This window comes from Eptatretus burgeri, unplaced genomic scaffold, assembly GCF_056783735.1.
Source record: "Eptatretus burgeri isolate ZD-2024b unplaced genomic scaffold, Ebu_testis_v1 Ebu_testis_scaffold_3157, whole genome shotgun sequence".
Taxonomy (NCBI): Eukaryota; Metazoa; Chordata; class Myxini; order Myxiniformes; family Myxinidae; genus Eptatretus; species Eptatretus burgeri.
In genome coordinates, this window is record NW_028225105.1 from 169,515 (window position 1) to 187,312 (window position 17,798).

The following is a 17,798-nucleotide window of genomic DNA, read 5'->3' on the forward strand; positions in this document are numbered from 1 at the left end:
GCTGTGGAAACCAAGGCATTTAGGATCATTGGTATCTCCCGCGATGAGGCTGAGTCTTTGGGTCTCTCACTCTCTCACCGCAGGTGGGTCGGTGGTCTTTCAGTCTTCTACTGCCTCCTCTCCGGTCTCGCCCCCTGCTCTGAGATATGTCCCCACCCCATATTTCCACAGGGGGCTCAAGGTCCGCCAGCAATCCCCTTCTGGTGAAACTACCAAAATCAAGAATCACTGCTCATCTCCACTCTTTCGTTCCTCTTTTTTCTCACCTTTGGAACAAAATCCCACACTCTCTTCAATCCCACTCTTGCCTCCAGGTCTTCAAAACAGCTGTTCACGACCACCTATCTTCCCCCATCTAAAACCTAGATCTTTTCTTCCCCCGCTAATCCACCTCCTTCAAAATCCCTGCTTTCCTTACTGAAAGTCCGTAATGTCCATCTTGTTTGCCCCGTGTACCCAGCTTGTTTTGTTTCTTCCCTCTCCCGCCCCTCTTGTGTCCTGCTGACCTTATTGTACGTTGTGTGTTATCTCTCATACGAGCCTCGACAGCGTGAACAAAAAAATAACAATTTAACAACCAAGCAGGATTTGACCTCAGGACCCAACCCACCAACCACACCACAAAGCCAACACCAGGCATAAATGTCGGTGAGCGACCCAAGACAATGGGGAAGCACGGTTCGTCTGCTTACACAATGTGTAAGCACACCCCACTAGTACATATAAAGATAAATACATATATATATATATATATATATATATATGTATATAGAAAAATTGACCCCTCCCACACTCCCCAAGCTGAAGAAGCTGTGTAAAGCAACCCAAGAAGGTAAGCTTACCCCACAAGGAAAGTGTTCCGCTGTTTCAAACCCTTCCCAGAGTTCCTCAACAACTATAAAGACGTTCACACAGAGAACACACATGAGAATCCCAATGTTATACACCCCCTCAGCTACCGGACCGGTTTCATCACTTGTTGGTGAATCATCAGCGGTAGCTTCGACAGGAATGTATACCGATGACGTCTCCACGCACGTACCACGTCTAAATGTCAAACGATGAACTTTTTCATCAAACAGGGGTTTATTTACAGAGGGATAAAAGGAGGGGGGATGACAAAACATGACCGCCGAGTGGTGATCCTGATTAAACCAGTAACTTATGACAACGAGCCCCAAAGACACTACTACTATGGCAATTTCACTTAAATGCATTAATTTTGGGGTACACAAGACTTTGAGGGGATTGACGAGACGATGAACTTTTCTTAGGCGGCACTGATGGCGCACGCAGTGTGGGTCTATTTTCCACACGGGTGAGCTCCTCAACCCCGGCGCTGGACTTGCTTGGGCGCTCAGCAGTCCAGTACAGCTCGCTCCTTGTGTCTATCTCCAGGACTCACTGGAACTCAAGCAGCAGCCATGCCAGAAGCCCACAGCAACCACAAAACCGCTCAAGCCCAGCGACCAAAAAGCAACCGAAGACCTCACAACCAGCAGAAGAGCACATTGCAGCAGCCTGAAGACGAAAACCAGCAGCAGCACGAAGATGAAGAAGAGCAGCAGCGCAACACACCAACCGAAGAAGGGGTGAGCCTTCAACTCTGCTGTTGGTGTTCACCCACTCTCTAATGTTCCTTTTGTCCTATAACGTCCTGATCCGTTCATTGTATTATTACGAGCTCTTTCACAATCCTCGACTTTGTATACAAAAAAAAATGTCATGTCTGTAGACGGGACGCCCAACTTAACGTCCGTCAGAGGAACGACACACACTTTGATGATTCACCGAGTGTGTGACCGTTTATATCTGGGCTCAGATTTTACTGAGTTAGTTTTGTGGAGATTGGGAAGCGTTAAAAAATATATAAAGCTTATAAGTGCAAAGCGTTTCGGGAATAGCAAAGATAGAACCAGAATCTATCGTCTGTCTATCTCGCTACACAAGTTGCTCGATTGTGTCTGAGCGGGGTAAACGTCGTAACCGCAGCACGTACAATGCTGAATGAGACCTCATTTAAGAGCTCTGGGGTCCATACAGTGCATGGGGAGGTTTACAAATCCTGATATTTATGCAATTTCGAGTTATGTTCATTTTTCTTGAGCACGTGGTGTGGAGGCTCAGCCCTTGGTTTCCACATCTCCCAGAGGTAAAAAGAAAAATATGACCAGAAACTATTCATTCAATTCTGTGAAAGTATAACTACCTGTCCTTCGATTTACTTTACTGAGAAACCTTGTCGGTCTAAACAGTGAGTGAAGATAAAGCCGAAAAAGCTAAATCATAACAAAAAGAAAAACGAATTTCAATTCCCTTACCAATGGATTAACTTAACTTCCCAACAGATTAACTTACAGTTTTATTAACTTACTTACCAAAGGATTCACTTCGACGTCTCTGTTTGATATTCATCCATCTCGATTTCCTGGTGTTTTCCCTTCCCTTTGCTGGAGTTTGACTTCCTGGTTTCTTTGTTCAGCTCAGAGTTCGACTTGATCGTGTTTTCGTTGGTTTCACTGTCTATGGTGTTGTTGTTGACTGTTGAGCTTGCGGGAGTATCTGTTCAGCCTGAGGATGTCTCCTCTCAATTTGTTTGTGTTTTTGTTCGCTGATCGGTTCAGTCCAAAGGACAAATTGCTGGTGTTTCAGGACATGTTGGATAACTGGGACTTCGTTTTGTTGAGATGCAATTCGGTTGTGGGGTAATCTTGGTCTGATTTCTGCTGACTCCATCACCTGTCCTGAAGGACCAAGCAATTAAAAGAAGCGTCAGGTGAGTAAACAGTAAAACATCAAAAACAAACTTCTCATCTTGATAAGAACTGTTTTCTGTTTCCTGATTAAAAAACAAATTTTTTGATTTATTCGCACTTACAACACACATCACGCACTCTCCCCCAACCTCGTTTTCCTTTTAGATTCTTCCTCTTCTCCTTTTTCTATTCAACCTCTTCCCCTATTTATATTATTTTTGACTTCCTGGGTAGATATTGGTGGTGGTTTCGGTGAGGGTGATTCTTTCGGTGATGAACTTAGAGAGGGTGATCCTTTTACATCTGGTTGGGAGGGAAGAGAGCATTTGGGGTTTACACCCAATGAGACACCGCGTCCTGATTCAAAGGTGACTCGGCACTCGGATCCTCCCTTGAAGACGAAGACCTCACTGTAGTCCCAGCGCCTGCTTCGATGACTTCATATTTTGTTTGCAACACGAAGGTTTTGTGTTGGATTCCTTGTTCAATTTGCAGGCATTTTTGTTCCATATGCGTGTATGTGTGTCCGATTTTCTCTTGTCTCTGTTCGTCTCTCCGTAGAGGTTCATGAAAGCTCTTTTCACCTCCGAATTCAGGTAGCTGGTGTTTCAGAACAGGTAGTGTAATTTGGGATATGTTTGTCGGAGACGTACCTGGTAGAGGAGTACCTGGATTGACCCCGTATTTTGTGGGCAACATTGAGGTTTTCTGTTGGATTGCCTGTTCAATTCGCCGGAGTTTTTCAATGGAGGACTGCTGTTCGGTTTCCTTCCATATCAGTTCCATTCTGCAGTGAGATTCCTGTTGTCTCTCTTCATGAGGGAGTTTGGACACCTGGTGTTCCAGTACAGATGGTGTAAATGGGGATTTATTTTCCTGAGACGTACCTGGTGGAGGGGTACTTGGACTGATTTCAAACACGGTTGACACGACAAAGGTTTTCTCTGGAATTGCCTGTTCAATTTGCAGACATTTCTGTTTGATCTGTGTTTGTCTGTTTTTGTCTTTCTGTAAATCTTCCTGACGTTTCTCTTCATCTTTGAGTTTGCACAGGTGATCTTGCAGAACTGAAAGTTTAACTTCGCCTGTGTTTTGCTGAGACGGACCTGGAAGAGAACTACTTGGATTGACTCCGTATTTTGTTTGCAAGTTGAAGATTTTATGTTTGATTGCTCGTTCAACTTCAAGGCATTTTTTTTCGATCTGTGCTCGTCTCTTTTTGTCTTTCTCTAATTCTCGCTGACGTCTCACTTCACCTTGCAGTTTGCACAGCTGATCTTGCAGAACAGAAAGTTTAACTTCGCTTGTGTTTTGCTGAGACGGACCTGGAAGAGGAATACTTGGATTGACTCCATATTTTGTTTGCAAGATGAAGGTTTTGTGTCGGATTGCTTGTTCAACTCCAAGACATTTTTTTTCGATCTCCATTTGTCTCTCTTTGTCTTTCTGTAATTCTTCCTGACGTCTCTTTTCATCGAGGATTTTGCACAGTTGATCTTGCAGAACAGAAAGTTGAACTTGGCTTGTGTTTTGCTGAGACGGACCTGGAAGAGGAATACTTGGATTGACTCCATATTTTGTTTGCAAGGCGAAGGTTTCTTGTGTGATTGCATGTTCAACTCCACGGCATTTTTTTTCAATAAGAGCGTCTCTCAGTTTGATTTCCTCTTTTCTCAGTTCGCGTCTCAGTTGAAGTTCATGATGTCTCCTTTCACCTTCGAGTTTGGATAGCTGTTGTTTCAAAACAGTTACTGTAAGTGGGGATGTGTTTGCCTGAGACGGACCTGGTGGAGGAGTACTTGGATTGACTCCGTATTTTGTGTGCAACATTGCGGCTTTCTGTTGGACTTTCTGTTCCATTTGCCGGCGTATTTCATCGGACCTCTGTCTTCTCTGTTCGGTTTCCTTGCTTATCTCTTCCATTCTGCGTTGAGATTCCAGTTGTCTCTCTTCCCCTCGGAGTTCAGATTGCTGGTCATTCAGAGGTTGTGAACCTGGCGATTTATTTGTCTGAGAGGCACCTGGGAGAGAAACAGTTGTTGGAAAGTCTGAGGCTTTTTGAGAGATTGCCTGTTCAACATGCAGGTGTTTTTGTCCGGTTCCTTGATGTCTCTGTTCGATTTTTTTGTGTTTCTGTTCCTTTTGATGGAGTTTGACTTCCTGGTTTCTTTGTTCGGATTGATAGTGTTTCCGTTTGATTTTCTGGCTATGATGTTGAGCTTGCATATCTCTCCGCTCAATTTGTCTGCGTTTCTGTTTGTGTTGTTCACCTGTCGGTTCAGTCCGTAGTCCAGATTGCTGGTGTTTCAGAACATGTTGGATCACTGGGACTTCTATTTTCTGGCTGTGATATTGAGCTTTCTGGAGTATCTGTTCACCTTGTGGATGTCTCCCCTCAATTTGTTTGCGTTTCTGTTCGTGTTCTTCACCTATCGGTTCAGTCCGTAGTCCAGATTGCTGGTGTTTCAGAACATGTTGGATAACTGGGACTTCGATTTTCTGGCTGTGATGTTGAGCTTTCTGGAGTATCCGTTCAGCTTGTGGAAGTCTCCCCTCAATTTGTTCACGTATCTGTTCGTGTTGTTCACCTTTCGGTTCAGTCTGTGGTCCAGATTTCTGGTGTTTCAGGAGATGTTGGATAACTGAGACTTGGTTTTTCTGGCTGAGGTGTTGAGCTTGTGAGAGTATCCGTTCAGCTTGTGGAAGTCTCCCCTCAATTTGTTCACGTATCTGTTCGTGTTGTTCACCTTTCGGTTCAGTCTGTGGTCCAGATTTCTGGTGTTTCAGGACATATTGGATCACTGAGACTTGGTTTTTCTTGCTGAGGTGTTGAGCTTGTGAGAGCATCCATTCAGCTTGTGGATGTTTCCCCTCAATTTGTTGACGTTTCTGTTCGTGTTGTTCATGGTTTTGTTGAGATGTACTCGGGTTGCAGGGTAATCTTGGTCCGATTCCTGCTGGCTCCATCACTTATCCTGAAGGACCAAGCAATGAAAGGAATCCAAGTGTCAGGTGAGTCAACAGAAAAACATCAAAAACAAATTTCTCATCTCGATAAGAACTGTTTTCTGGTTCCTCTTCTTTAAAAAAGGTAGTAAGAGGGTTGTAAAGGGATAAAAAGGAATCTGCCAACCCACGGAAAACGACATAAAACAGAAATTAAGTGAAATGATAAATTCAACAAAAATATTTTTGGCAGGAAGACGAGGGACTCGCCAGACGATGTCAACACTGCCTTGTCAAATACATTAATTACGTCCACTGATGCTGAACATACACTACGAAATAACTGATAAACTAAACCCATTTCACCCTTCAGACAGATCCAAACCACGATCAATATTAATTGATGTTTTTTGTCTGTCTGTCCAAAAAGGTTGTGGATGAGTTTTGACAAAACTTGGTGGATGACTTGGTTATGTGACAAGAACAAGTCGATTCAATTTCGGTTCAGGACCGAATTCAGATCCAGCCGATCAGTGGGATACAAAACGGAACCTGTTCAGCCTGGCGGAGGTGGACCCTCTCCCGAGTGCCACGGAAGCTTGTTTGTTGTTTTCTTTCTGTTCCTTCGCACTGTATAAGGATACGTCCTGTATAAGGAAGCTCAAAAAGTGCCTGAGATTGCTGATTATTCAGAGCAGATCAAACGGAGGCCCAGATGAGAAAGAAAATAAATAATTGAGTGATAAATAAATAATAAGTGAGTAATTAATCAATTAATCAAAAAGATTAAGTTTTTGATAAAAGCACATCTTCACTTCTATCCACAAATTTCAGCTTCCAAGCTCAAAGGATGGCTGAGATATTGCCCGAATAAATAAATAAGAAGACGACATTGTGCAGAACACGAGAAGTGCAAAATCCATTCAATAAATTTGGCCTCAAAAAAAATTGATTGGTGGTTGAACTCAAATGACCAAATCTGCAACGACTCTTCAAATTTCAAGTGAATCGGAAGAAAAATGAGGATTTTCGAAACAACCTTAGTTGGGTGGGGGGGGGGGGGAGCGATGACCAAACACATGACCGCTATCATCCCGCCTCCAAACAAACATATTTATAGTCTCAAGATCTTTCCCACAACCACCGAAGGTAAACGGAGGTTATGTTTTAACCCTTATCTATCTTCTGTTTGTCTGTCTGTGAGCACGTCTGTACAGAGAATCAGAGGTGCCACAGCAGTCTCCTGGGGGATTGGGAACATTCCTGGAGGGGTCACAACTCTGACACAGGATACTGAAATGGCTCAATCATCCCAGCAAGCTGGCACTCATTTTACCACCTCACAAGGATGACAGGCCCACCTGGTATTAATTAAATGGCCAAGTGGGATTTGAACTCAGGACCCTATGATCCCACACCCACCACCTTCATCATGAAGCCAACACCAAGCATCCAAAAACAATACGTCGCACGATATTTCAGAAAGTTGTGGACGGATTCAGACTCAAAAACGAGGTGTATGAGTTGAGGTGATAAGAAAAGCCGAGTCGATTCGATTTTGGTTCAGGTCATTTGGCTGAGATGTACCTGGTGGTGGAGGAGCAGTTTGATTGACCCTGCATGTTGTACACAAATCGAAGGCTTGCTGATGGATCTCCGGTCCAAATCGTAGGAGTCTCTGTTTGCTGTTAGACAGGATTTGTTCGTCGAACTGGCATGCCGCTGAGGTTCCAGGTACAGATTCTTCCCATCTCTGTTTGTTTTGTAATTTGGATAGCTGGTGATTAAGAACAGGTATCGTGTTCTTCGTGGTTTGTTTTTGCTGAGACGTAGTTGGTCGTGAAGTTGATGTTTGGACCATGTGTTTTGAATGAAAGTTTCCTGATAGATTTCTTTTTCGACCTGTAGGTGTTTTTGTTCGGAGCTGTCTATGTTCCTTTTCCTGGTGTCTTGTCTCCATTCAATGTTGCGGATATTTTCTTGTTGTCTCTCTTTACATTGGAGTTTGAAATACTGCTTTCTCATCACGTATAGTTCAACTGAGGTTGTGTTTGGCTGAGACATATCTGGGAGAGGAGTATTTGGATGGACCCTGAATTTTGTACGCAAGTGCAAGGCTTTGTGTTGGATTGCCTGTTCGAGAAGCAGTCGTCTCTGTTCGTTATGCAGTCGTCTCTGTTCGCCAAACAGGCGTCTCTGTTCGACATGCAGAAATCTCTGTTCGATATTCAGGCATCTCTGTTCGACATGTGTGTGTCTCTGTTCGATATGCAGTTGTCTCTGTTCGACATTCAGGCGTTTCTGTTCGATATGCAGGCGTCTCTGTTTGACATGTAGGTGTCTGTTCGCCAAACAGGTGTCTCTGTTCGATATTCAGGCATCTCTGTTCGCCAAACAGGTGTCTCTGTTCGATATGCAGGCGTCTCTGTTCGATATTCAGGTATATCTGTTGGATATGCAGGCGTCTCTGTTCGATATGCAGGCGTCTCTGTTCGATATTCAGGTATATCTGTTGGATATGCAGGCGTCTCTGTTCGATATGCAGGTTTCTCTGTTCGATATTCAGGCATATCTGTTGGATATGCAGGCGTCTCTGTTCGATATTCAGGCATATCTGTTCGATATTCAGGCGTCTCTGTTCGATATGCAGGTTTCTCTGTTCGATATGCAGGCATATCTGTTGGATATGCAGGCGTCTCTGTTCGATATTCAGGTGTCTCTGTTCGATAGACGGGCGTCTCTGTTCGATATTCCGGTGTCTCTGTTCGATATGCAGGTGTCTCTGTTCGATATTCAGGCGTCTCTGTTCGATATGCAGGCGTCTCTGTTCGATATTCAGGCATATCTGTTGGATATGCAGGTGTCTGTTCGATATTCAGGCATATCTGTTGGATATGCAGGCGTCTCTGTTCGATATGCAGGTGTCTCTGTTCGATATGCTGGTGCCTCTGTTCGATATTCAGGCATATCTGTTGGATATGCAGGCGTCTCTGTTCGATATTCAGGCGTCTTTGTTCGACATGTGGGCGTCTCTGTTCGACATGTGGGCCTCTGTTCAATATGCGGGCGTCTCTGTTCGATATGCGGGCGTCTCTGTTCAATATGCGGGCGTCTCTGTTCGATATGCGGGCGTCTCTGTTCGATATGCGGGCGTCTCTGTTCAATATGCGGGCGTCTCTGTTCGATATGCAGGCATGTCTGTTCGACATGTGGGCATGTCTGTTCGATATGAGGGCATGTCTGTTTGATATGAGGGCATGTCTGTTCGATATGAGGGCATGTCTGTTTGATATGCAGGCATCTCTGTTCGACATGTGGGCATGTCTGTTCGATATGAGGGCATGTCTGTTTGATATGCAGGCATCTCTGTTCGACATGAGGGCATGTCTGTTTGATATGCAGGCATCTCTGTTCGACATGTGGGCGTCTCTGTTCGACATGTGGGCCTCTGTTCAATATGCGGGCGTCTCTGTTCGATATGCAGGCATGTCTGTTCGACATGTGGGCATGTCTGTTCGATATGAGGGCATGTCTGTTTGATATGCAGGCATCTCTGTTCGACATGTGGGCATGTCTGTTCGATATGAGGGCATGTCTGTTTGATATGCAGGCATCTCTGTTCGACATGTGGGCGTCTCTGTTCGATATGAGGGCATGTCTGTTTGATATGCAGGCATCTCTGTTCGACATGAGGGCATGTCTGTTCGATATGCAGGCATCTCTGTTCGACATGTGGGCATGTCTGTTCGATATGCAGGCATCTCTGTTCGACATGCGGGCGTCTGTTCGACATGTTGGTGTCTCTGTTCGATATTTAGGCATCCCTGTTGGACTTGTAGGCGTCTCTGTTCGATATTCAGGCGTCTCTGTTCAATATGCGGGCGTCTGTTCAATATGCGGGTGTCTGTTCGATATGCGGGCGTCTGTTCGACATGTGGGTGTCTCTGTTCGATATTCAGGCATCCCTGTTGGATTTGTATAGAGCAGGAGCAAGGTGACTTTTATTCAACATGGAAGGTGCAGATGTTTAAGGGTTCCAGTGGTGTAGAGTAGGGTTGGCAGATCCCAGAAACCCAATTCTTAAGTTGCGCCAGTGGTGGGTGTGGTCGGTGGCACCACCCAAATCCAAGATGGCTGCCACCGATATAGGCTAAAACCAATATTGTCATACATCAAGTAATACTAGGCCGATTCCAATGATGTTAGGATGCATTCTGATAGTTATGGGTATGCCCAATCTAATGGAGAGGGTGTCATTATCCTCCAAGGTCAATGTCATGAGATAAAGGTCAATATCACAGTTTTTTGTCAATTTTATGCCTGTTTGACCTTGACCCTTTGATTCAAGGTCAAATCTGATGACAGGAAATGATTCCCCATACATGATTTCCGATTAGTGCCCAATACATACCTAAGCTCTCGGAATGCACTCGCAAAGCTGAAGGCAATTGATGGTGGCATGATTCCTCCATGCGAATCAGAAATTTGCAAACACATAAAACGGTTATCATTTGTTGCAAAGATGTGGGCCAATCCTGATTTATTAGAATTAAATCAGCATCCATCTTCAAATGATGGCTGGGAGTTGCATGAAGAGCAGTATGAAATCATTTGGTTTGATGGTCAACAGCTTCCAGAGTCACTGGTTCCAGAGAAAGAGGATCACTCACATCAAGAAAGCTCCGATGATAACCTCAATGTGTCTTCATCAGATGAAGACGGTCTATCCTCAGATGAAGACTAACTCTGATAACAACACAATATCATTCATTGAACTTAAACCAACCCTGTCAGTATAAAAACAGGATTTTCTCAATGTGGGTTTTATTTTAATGAGTCAATTATGCATATCCAAGGTGGTGATAGATAAAATAGATTCCTAAATTTATAGAAAGTGGTAGATTAGTTCTATATGAAAATATGCATGGTGGTGGTAAATAGGTTAGGTAATATATAGAAACAGATTGTGGTGGGGCATTGTCATGCAAACCATAACAATTTGTTTCATTTCCAGAAAAATTCATGCAGGTGGTCAAAATAAATTTATTTGAAAATTAATTTTTTTCTTCTTCCTTTTTAAGACACATTTTCCAATCAGAAAACATTTTTGATGAGTACAAAATGATATAAAATGCCAAGTCACGAGATCTACACTTTGTGATAATGACTGAATGCAATGGTGACAAATGAACTGAAAATGTAAAATCTGCCATACCTATAAATCCAATTAACCTTGTTCTTAAGAAAGCTTTCCACCACAAATCCTATTCTTTAGGCCCTCGCCCACTGGCCATATCTGCCCCCGACCGGCCCACTCAAACTGCCCCACCGACCTGGGCCGACTGGCACATCTGGCAGGTCGGAGGCCAGTCCTCTTCCCTCTCCTTCCTCTTCCCCTTTCCTCCTCCCGGCCTCTCCTCCTCCCGACCTCTCCTCATTCCAGCCTCTCCTCCCTCTTTCCTCCTTGCTCTCCACCCCTTTCCTCCCCCTCCCCTCTCCTCATCCGAGCCTATCCTCCCCTCTTCTCCTCCCAACCTCTCCTCCTCCCCCATTTCCTCCACTCCTCCAAGAGAGGGCATGAGGAGAGGGGAGAAGAGGGCATGAGGAGCGGCCCAGAGGAGAGGGTTAATGACACCCGACCTATCCAACTAACCCCACCATTTTGATCATGTTGAAAACTCGACGACCGCATTCGAGCATAGTCGACTGTCCCCGACCAGATGCTCGGGGGGTGGGGGGTGGGTGGGCAGTTCGAGTGGGCCGGTCAGGGGCAGGTTGGGGGTCGATCGGGTCAGTGAGCGTGGACCTTAAGGTTATATGTTTTTCATTCAATGTACATATCCGTGTCAAATGACACTGGATTGGTATTTGCACTTTAGGCACTAATAGGAAATCATGTATGGGGAATCATTCATGTCATCAGATTTTACCTTGAATCAAGGGGTCAAGATCAAACAGGCATAAAATTGACCCAAAACATTTGATATTGACCTTTATCTCATGACATTGACCTTGGATGATAATTACACCGTCTCCATTAGATTGGGCATTCCCCAAACTATCAGAATGCATCCCAAGATCATTGGAATCGGCCTAGTATTACTTGATGTATGACAATATTGGTTTTAGCCTCTATCGATGGCAGCCATTTTTTATTTGGGTGGCATCACCGACCACACCCACCACTGGCGCAACTTAAGAATTGGGTTTCTGGGATCTGCCAACCCTACTCTCCACCACTGGCACTCTTAAACATCTGCACCTTCCATGTTGAATAAAAGTAACTTGGACTTTTATTATAAATAAGTCACCAGCTCATGGACGATCTGGTTTATCGGCAGCGGCCTGGATTGAGAGATCTCTCAGGTTGGAGTGGAAGCCCCGAATGTTTGAGGTCCACACAATTAGGAACAGGAGAGGAGGCGTTGGGAAAGTGCAGGATGGCGAGGCTTTGTAAAGAGGGGGGTGGGAGGGTAGGGAGTATGCTTGAGAGGGTGGGTGAGGAGAGATGCAGAAAGGGAGGACATAAAGCTTTGCATATTTTGCTCTTCAAGTTGATGTTTGATTTTAACCTGTGCACCCCTTGAACGCATCCACAGGGGTGCTGTCTCTGAAGAACCTGACGGTGGATGATGGGGGACTCTACCAGTGCGAAGCGTCCACCCACATAAGCAGAGCAGATTGCACCTTTCACCTCTCGGTATCACCATGTATGGGATCTGATTGAGAAAAGGACACAGCAATAAGAACTTGTGGGTTTTTCGGGTTGGGGAGGTGGGTGGTCCCCAAAAGGGGATGTTTCGGGGTAATACCAAGGAGATTGACAATGCTGTTTATTTCTTTGTTAAAATTTGCACGACCGAAAGAGCTTACCGTCACTTACTAATATAAAGCAAACTCGAAGTTGCTCGAATTGTTGTGACGAGAGAAGTAAATTACAAGTCACTTGACCAGAACGTCATGGACACATTGGATTCTCTTCCCCTTTCTTATGCTTGTTCCCTCAGGATGTTAAGCTTTTTATTCCACGTTTTGATGTGGAAACTCCATGTTGTACTTTACTATCGCGAACCTTGTTATTGTGCGATGAAGTGTAGTTCAGCAAACTATTGAAACTGAGAATAAAAAAGAAGAAGAAGAACCTTCAAAACAAGTTTGCTATTTCTTACCAAGGGAAGCAAGGAAGGACCTTTTCGTGATGACAATGCAAAAGTTGATGTTCAATAAACAAAATCAAAACTCACAGACAAATAACTCGTCTGTTTGTTTTTCACTTAATCACGTGACAGGAGAAGTTTGTTGTTGTTTCACATTTACCTGTACTGGTCGCCACTTCGCCACAGGATTCTCGAATGACTCAATCGGCCCACCTGAGATCCTGACCACATGCAAAGCTTTTGTCCGCAGCCTGATGGAGGACTGCTCTCCACTCTGGGCTGGTGCTCCTGCCTCTCATCTTTCTCGGCTTCGCGCTGTGGAAACCAAGGCATTTAGGATCATTGCTATCTCCCGCGATGAGGCTGAGTCTTTGGGTCTCTCACTCTCTCACCACAGGTGGGTCGGTGGTCTTCCAGTCTTCTACTGCCTCCTCTCCGGTCTCGCCACCTGCTCTGAGATATGTCGGCCCCATATTTCCACAGAGTGCTCAAGGCCCGCCAGCAACACCCTTCTGGTAAAACCACCAAAATCAAGAATCACTGCTTACATTCACTCTTTCATTCCTATTTTTCCCGCCTTTGGAACAAATTCCCACACTCTCTTCAATCCCACTCTTCCCTCCAGGTCTTCAAAACAGCTGTTCACCACCACCTCTTATCTTCCCCCATCCAAAACCTCGATCTTTTCTACCCCCGCTAATCCACCTCCATCAAATTCCCTGCTTTCCTTCCTGAAAGTCCCTGCAATGTTCATCTTGTTTACCCCGTGCACCCCGCTCCATCCCTCTCCCTTCCACGGATCTCCTCATGTCTCTGTCCCCCCTGTTTTGTTTCTTCCCTCTCCCGCCCCTCTTATCTCCTGCTCACCTTTTTGCACTGTTGTGGATTCTCGCCACTCCGGCGTGCGGGCGACCGCTTTTAGCTAATTACGGCCGCGCGCCCAACGACCGTGGCAAACCAGTCACAGCTTTCGGATCAACGCCAAAATCCAGCTGCGGGTGTGTTTTTAACCACACCACGACCTTGTCAATGCTCTGCCCGCGCTAAAGGGTCGATCGCCGAATTGTCGATTTACCTAATTATTCGCGCGGACAGACTACCGAGAGGTTGTACCTCAACGGGACTTGCTCGGAAACGAGCCGCTCTAAGCAGCTTTTTCCGTCTGCGATTGCCGAGCGGTTTATTGTCGCCAAGCCCCGTTGGACCCGAGTATCTTATCGGCTGTTAATAACCAGCTGTTTATTCTGAACGCAATTATGGCAGTTCAATGGAGGAAGGGACGCAACGAGCAGGTGAATATTCAAACAATGCGGACATTTATTTGTACATGCACATAAGCAAGCAAGGCAATGAATGGGGGTAAGGGACAAGACACGAGCAAAAGACCTACAGCCGTTGTCTATTTATTAGGTACATACACTTCACAACGATTCTACTTATCGGACAAGGCGCCACAGACTTCCATGCATAAACCCCAGAAAAAGGGAGAACAGGGCCCGTCGGCCTTTAATGTTCCTCGGAGCTTAGAAGACCGAAGGAGCTCTGCGAGACCGTGCAGGTTACCTGCCACCCCGTGGTGACTCGCTGGGCCCTGGTTCGGCGACCCTCCGTATGTCTCGTCGTCAACACGGCAGCTGGTGTAATGGCAGCTCGGGTGGTCCAGGCCTTGCCGTGCGACCTGGTCGATCGGGCCTGGCCGACGACGCCTCAGAGGAGCGAACGGGCCTTACTCATTTGGAGTTGATGCTCTCTTAAGAGCCTGCTCACTCATCAGTGTCACTCGGACCGTCCCGGGGCCCGATCACCTCGGACCGTTATGTCGCTGGCTGGCGACTTCTGTCTGGCTGGCGACTTTGCTGCCGCCTCCACCGACCCACAACTCTGCACGGCACTGCAGGCTTGACTGGACTCGAGGCTCCAAACTGCAGACTCCAGACTGCCGACTCAACTGGTCTCTCTGCGTTTCAGCCCGGCCTTTTATCGGGTTGGGGGGTGGTGTTTGGTCTTTCACCTCCGACCCGTCACCCCCCGCTGGCTCTGCCCCTTTTGCCATTCTGATCCGATCTTGCCGTCAAACGCGGACGTGGTAGGAATCAGTGGCTTTCGCTCCAACGAGGGAGTCCTCGCGTTTGTCGGCGGAGATGCCGTTCGTTTGTGGATGCCGTTGCTGGCGAAAAGATGGCGGCTTTTGTGGAGATGAAGGTGAGGAGATGTTGGCGGGTGTGGCGAAGGTGGTGAGGAGATGTTGGCAGTTGTGGCGAAGGTGGTGAGATGTTGGCGGTTGTGGCGAAGGTGGTGAGGAGATGTTGGCGGTTGTGGCGAAGGTGGTGAGGAGATGTTGTTTAAAATAAAGACAGGAAAGAATAACACGACCTCAAAGGTTCACAGCTCAGCACACGAATAAGTCCCGTCAGACATTGGTGGGGAAATCTCATCTGGACACACACTTATCGACATAACTGATCTTCGGGGAACCTGAATGGTGTTCTGTGAATTTCCACAACCGTAACAGTACGTTGTCTGTGTTATCTCTCATACGAGCCTCGACAGTGTGTACAAAAAAATAACAATTTAACAACCAAGCAGGATTTGACCTCAGGACCCAACCCACCAACCACACCACAAAGCCAACACCAGGCATAAATGAAGGTGAGCGACCCAAGACAATGTGTAAGCACGGTTCGTCTGCTGACACAATGTGTCAGCACACTCTATCAGTACATATAAATATATAAATATATATATATATATATATATATATATATATATATATATATATATATATATATATATATATATATATATATATATATATATATATATATATATATATATATATATATATATATATGTATATATATATATATTGTTACAGCTGTGGAAATTCGCAATACACAATAAAGGGTCCTTAGATCAGTTATGACGCTAAGTTCATGTGTCGTTCGTCCACACCTGTTGTTTAGGGGGAATATATGTGATTCATCCGGGCTGCGACGCTTTGAGTTAGCCATTTTTCTTTCTCTATCGTTATTTTTGACCATAAAGCCGCCAACAACTCAAACACCACCACCTTCGCCTCTTTCCCTCCACAACTCCATCCCGCAAACATCAGTTCACCGCCATTCCCAAAGGACGCCCGCCAACCACGAAACCACCACAGCAAACCTCCCACCACCTTCGCCTTTCTCCTTCCACAACCATCGACCCCACCACCAGTCAACAGCGAACGTCGTACTGTCCGAAGCCGTTCGGTGATTGCTGCCAAACGCAGCAAGCCGCGAGTGCAATGGATTCCTTACGGGAGAGAAATTCGGATCAGGGGAGGTTCACGCCCCTTTTCCTCCATCCAATGGGTGAGCATCGGGTGGTGTGGCCCCGCCTCCAAGCGCGATGAATGTGGATTCCTTACGGCAGAGAAATTCGGATCAGGGGAGGTTCACGCCCCTTTTCCTCCGTCCAATGGGCGAACGTCGGGCGGTGTGGCCCCATCTCCAAGCGCGATGGATGTCAATTCCTCTCAGGAAGGAATTCGGATCAAAAGAGGCTCACGCCCCTTTTTGCCACACCAATGGCTGAACAGAGGGTGGCGTGGCCACGCCTCCAATCGCGTTTTGATCCGAAAATCTGCATACAGGCTCCTCACCCGGTCTAGAAAAGACGCGAGTCTGTGTGGAACTCGTGGTTGTAGTGTGGGGGTCGCTTTTCCCGTGGTTGGTGTCGTCTCGTCGCTGGGCTCGTCTCGACATTGGTGTCGTCTCGTCGCTGGACTCGAGCCACCTTCGCTTTCACAAGCCACCCAGCCATTCCCCTCGCTTGACCCTGAGCATCAACAATCCCCCCCCATCCGCGCTGAGATAGTGCCGGTAGCCCCGTTTATTCCCCACCCTAACCGTGGTGCTGACCAAACCGTGCTTGTGCGGAGCACGCCGGAGAGGGCTCACCGACCACGCCAGGGGCACGGAGTTGGGGCGCAGCTGCGCTGATATTGCGGCTTGCCCGCCATCGTGTCACGAGGACGCGGGTGAGACTTTTTCAGTCTCGTGGACCTGGCCGCTCCTCCAGGTTCCGCGCACATTTGGTCCACAGACCCCGTCTACCTCCCTGCCTATGGGGAGGTCTTTCCTGTTTATTTTGAATGAATGATGTGGCGCCGAGTCCCGACAAGTATAATTGTTTTAGTGCTGTAAATAATTGCCCTTTTATTTGGTTGAAGCTCTGCGTTACTTTTGTTGGTTTAACTGTTATATGTGCATTTTTGTATGGCTGTAAATACGTGCTTACCTTGTGTGTGTGTGAAATAAAAGTGCTTGCTTGTTGAACTGTTTTCCCGTTTCGTTGCATCCTTTCCTCCGTTGAAAGTTCCATCTTGCATCCCGTAAGGGATTGGTAGTGGGTTGAAACACCCGATAAGTAATCTGAACCGTCGAGGTCGACGATAACTTCGCTCGGTTATCCCTGCAGCACGGAACGAGCCGCTTAAGCTGTTCGTGTCCGAAGTCGACCTGTCCGACGTTCGACCTGTCCGAAGACGTTCGTGTCCGAAGAGGTACGATCGCCCGGTCGACCACTCACGCAGGTACTTAGGTCGGTCGAATTTGGCGAGCAACCCTATCCTGCGCGGGTGGGCAATTGGCACGATCGTGGTGAGGTTAAACCCCCACCCGTGACTGGCTCCTGGTGGTAGTTCCAGGAGGGTCACGACTGAATTGTCCGTTCCAGTGGGTGACGCGTCGCGATTCGAGTTACGTGGCCGTTCGCACGCCGGACGGGCCAAAATTCGTAGCAACATATATTAATATAATTCCAGCAATCTCTGTGTGTGTGTCTGTCTGTTTGTCTGTCTGCGACCGCCGTTTCTCGACGACCGCCAGTCCGATCTCATTGAAACTTGCCAGAAATATTGCCGGGGCCACGCAGATGTGCCTTTTCAAGGTTTGAT

The 17,798-nt window shown here is 46.5% G+C and overlaps 1 protein-coding gene across 16 annotated transcripts in view; it reads right to left on the minus strand.

The window, feature by feature from the left end:
• The window catches only part of LOC147006662 (uncharacterized), a 138,952-nt gene that overhangs the window by 18,729 nt on the left and 102,425 nt on the right, over positions 1 to 17,798 (minus strand). For 12 of the 16 annotated variants that reach the window (XM_085868225.1, XM_085868220.1, XM_085868218.1 and 9 more), the window contains one exon: positions 2,379 to 5,731. In XM_085868225.1, the coding sequence (XP_085724351.1) occupies positions 3,090 to 5,723 (2,634 nt within the window). In that variant the 5' untranslated portion in view covers positions 5,724 to 5,731 and the 3' untranslated portion in view covers positions 2,379 to 3,089. Of the gene's footprint in view, positions 1 to 2,378; positions 5,732 to 10,372; positions 10,578 to 13,021; positions 13,372 to 17,798 lie in introns of those variants that run through there. The other 4 variants (XM_085868230.1, XM_085868229.1, XM_085868232.1 and 1 more) reach the window with 2 other exon arrangements.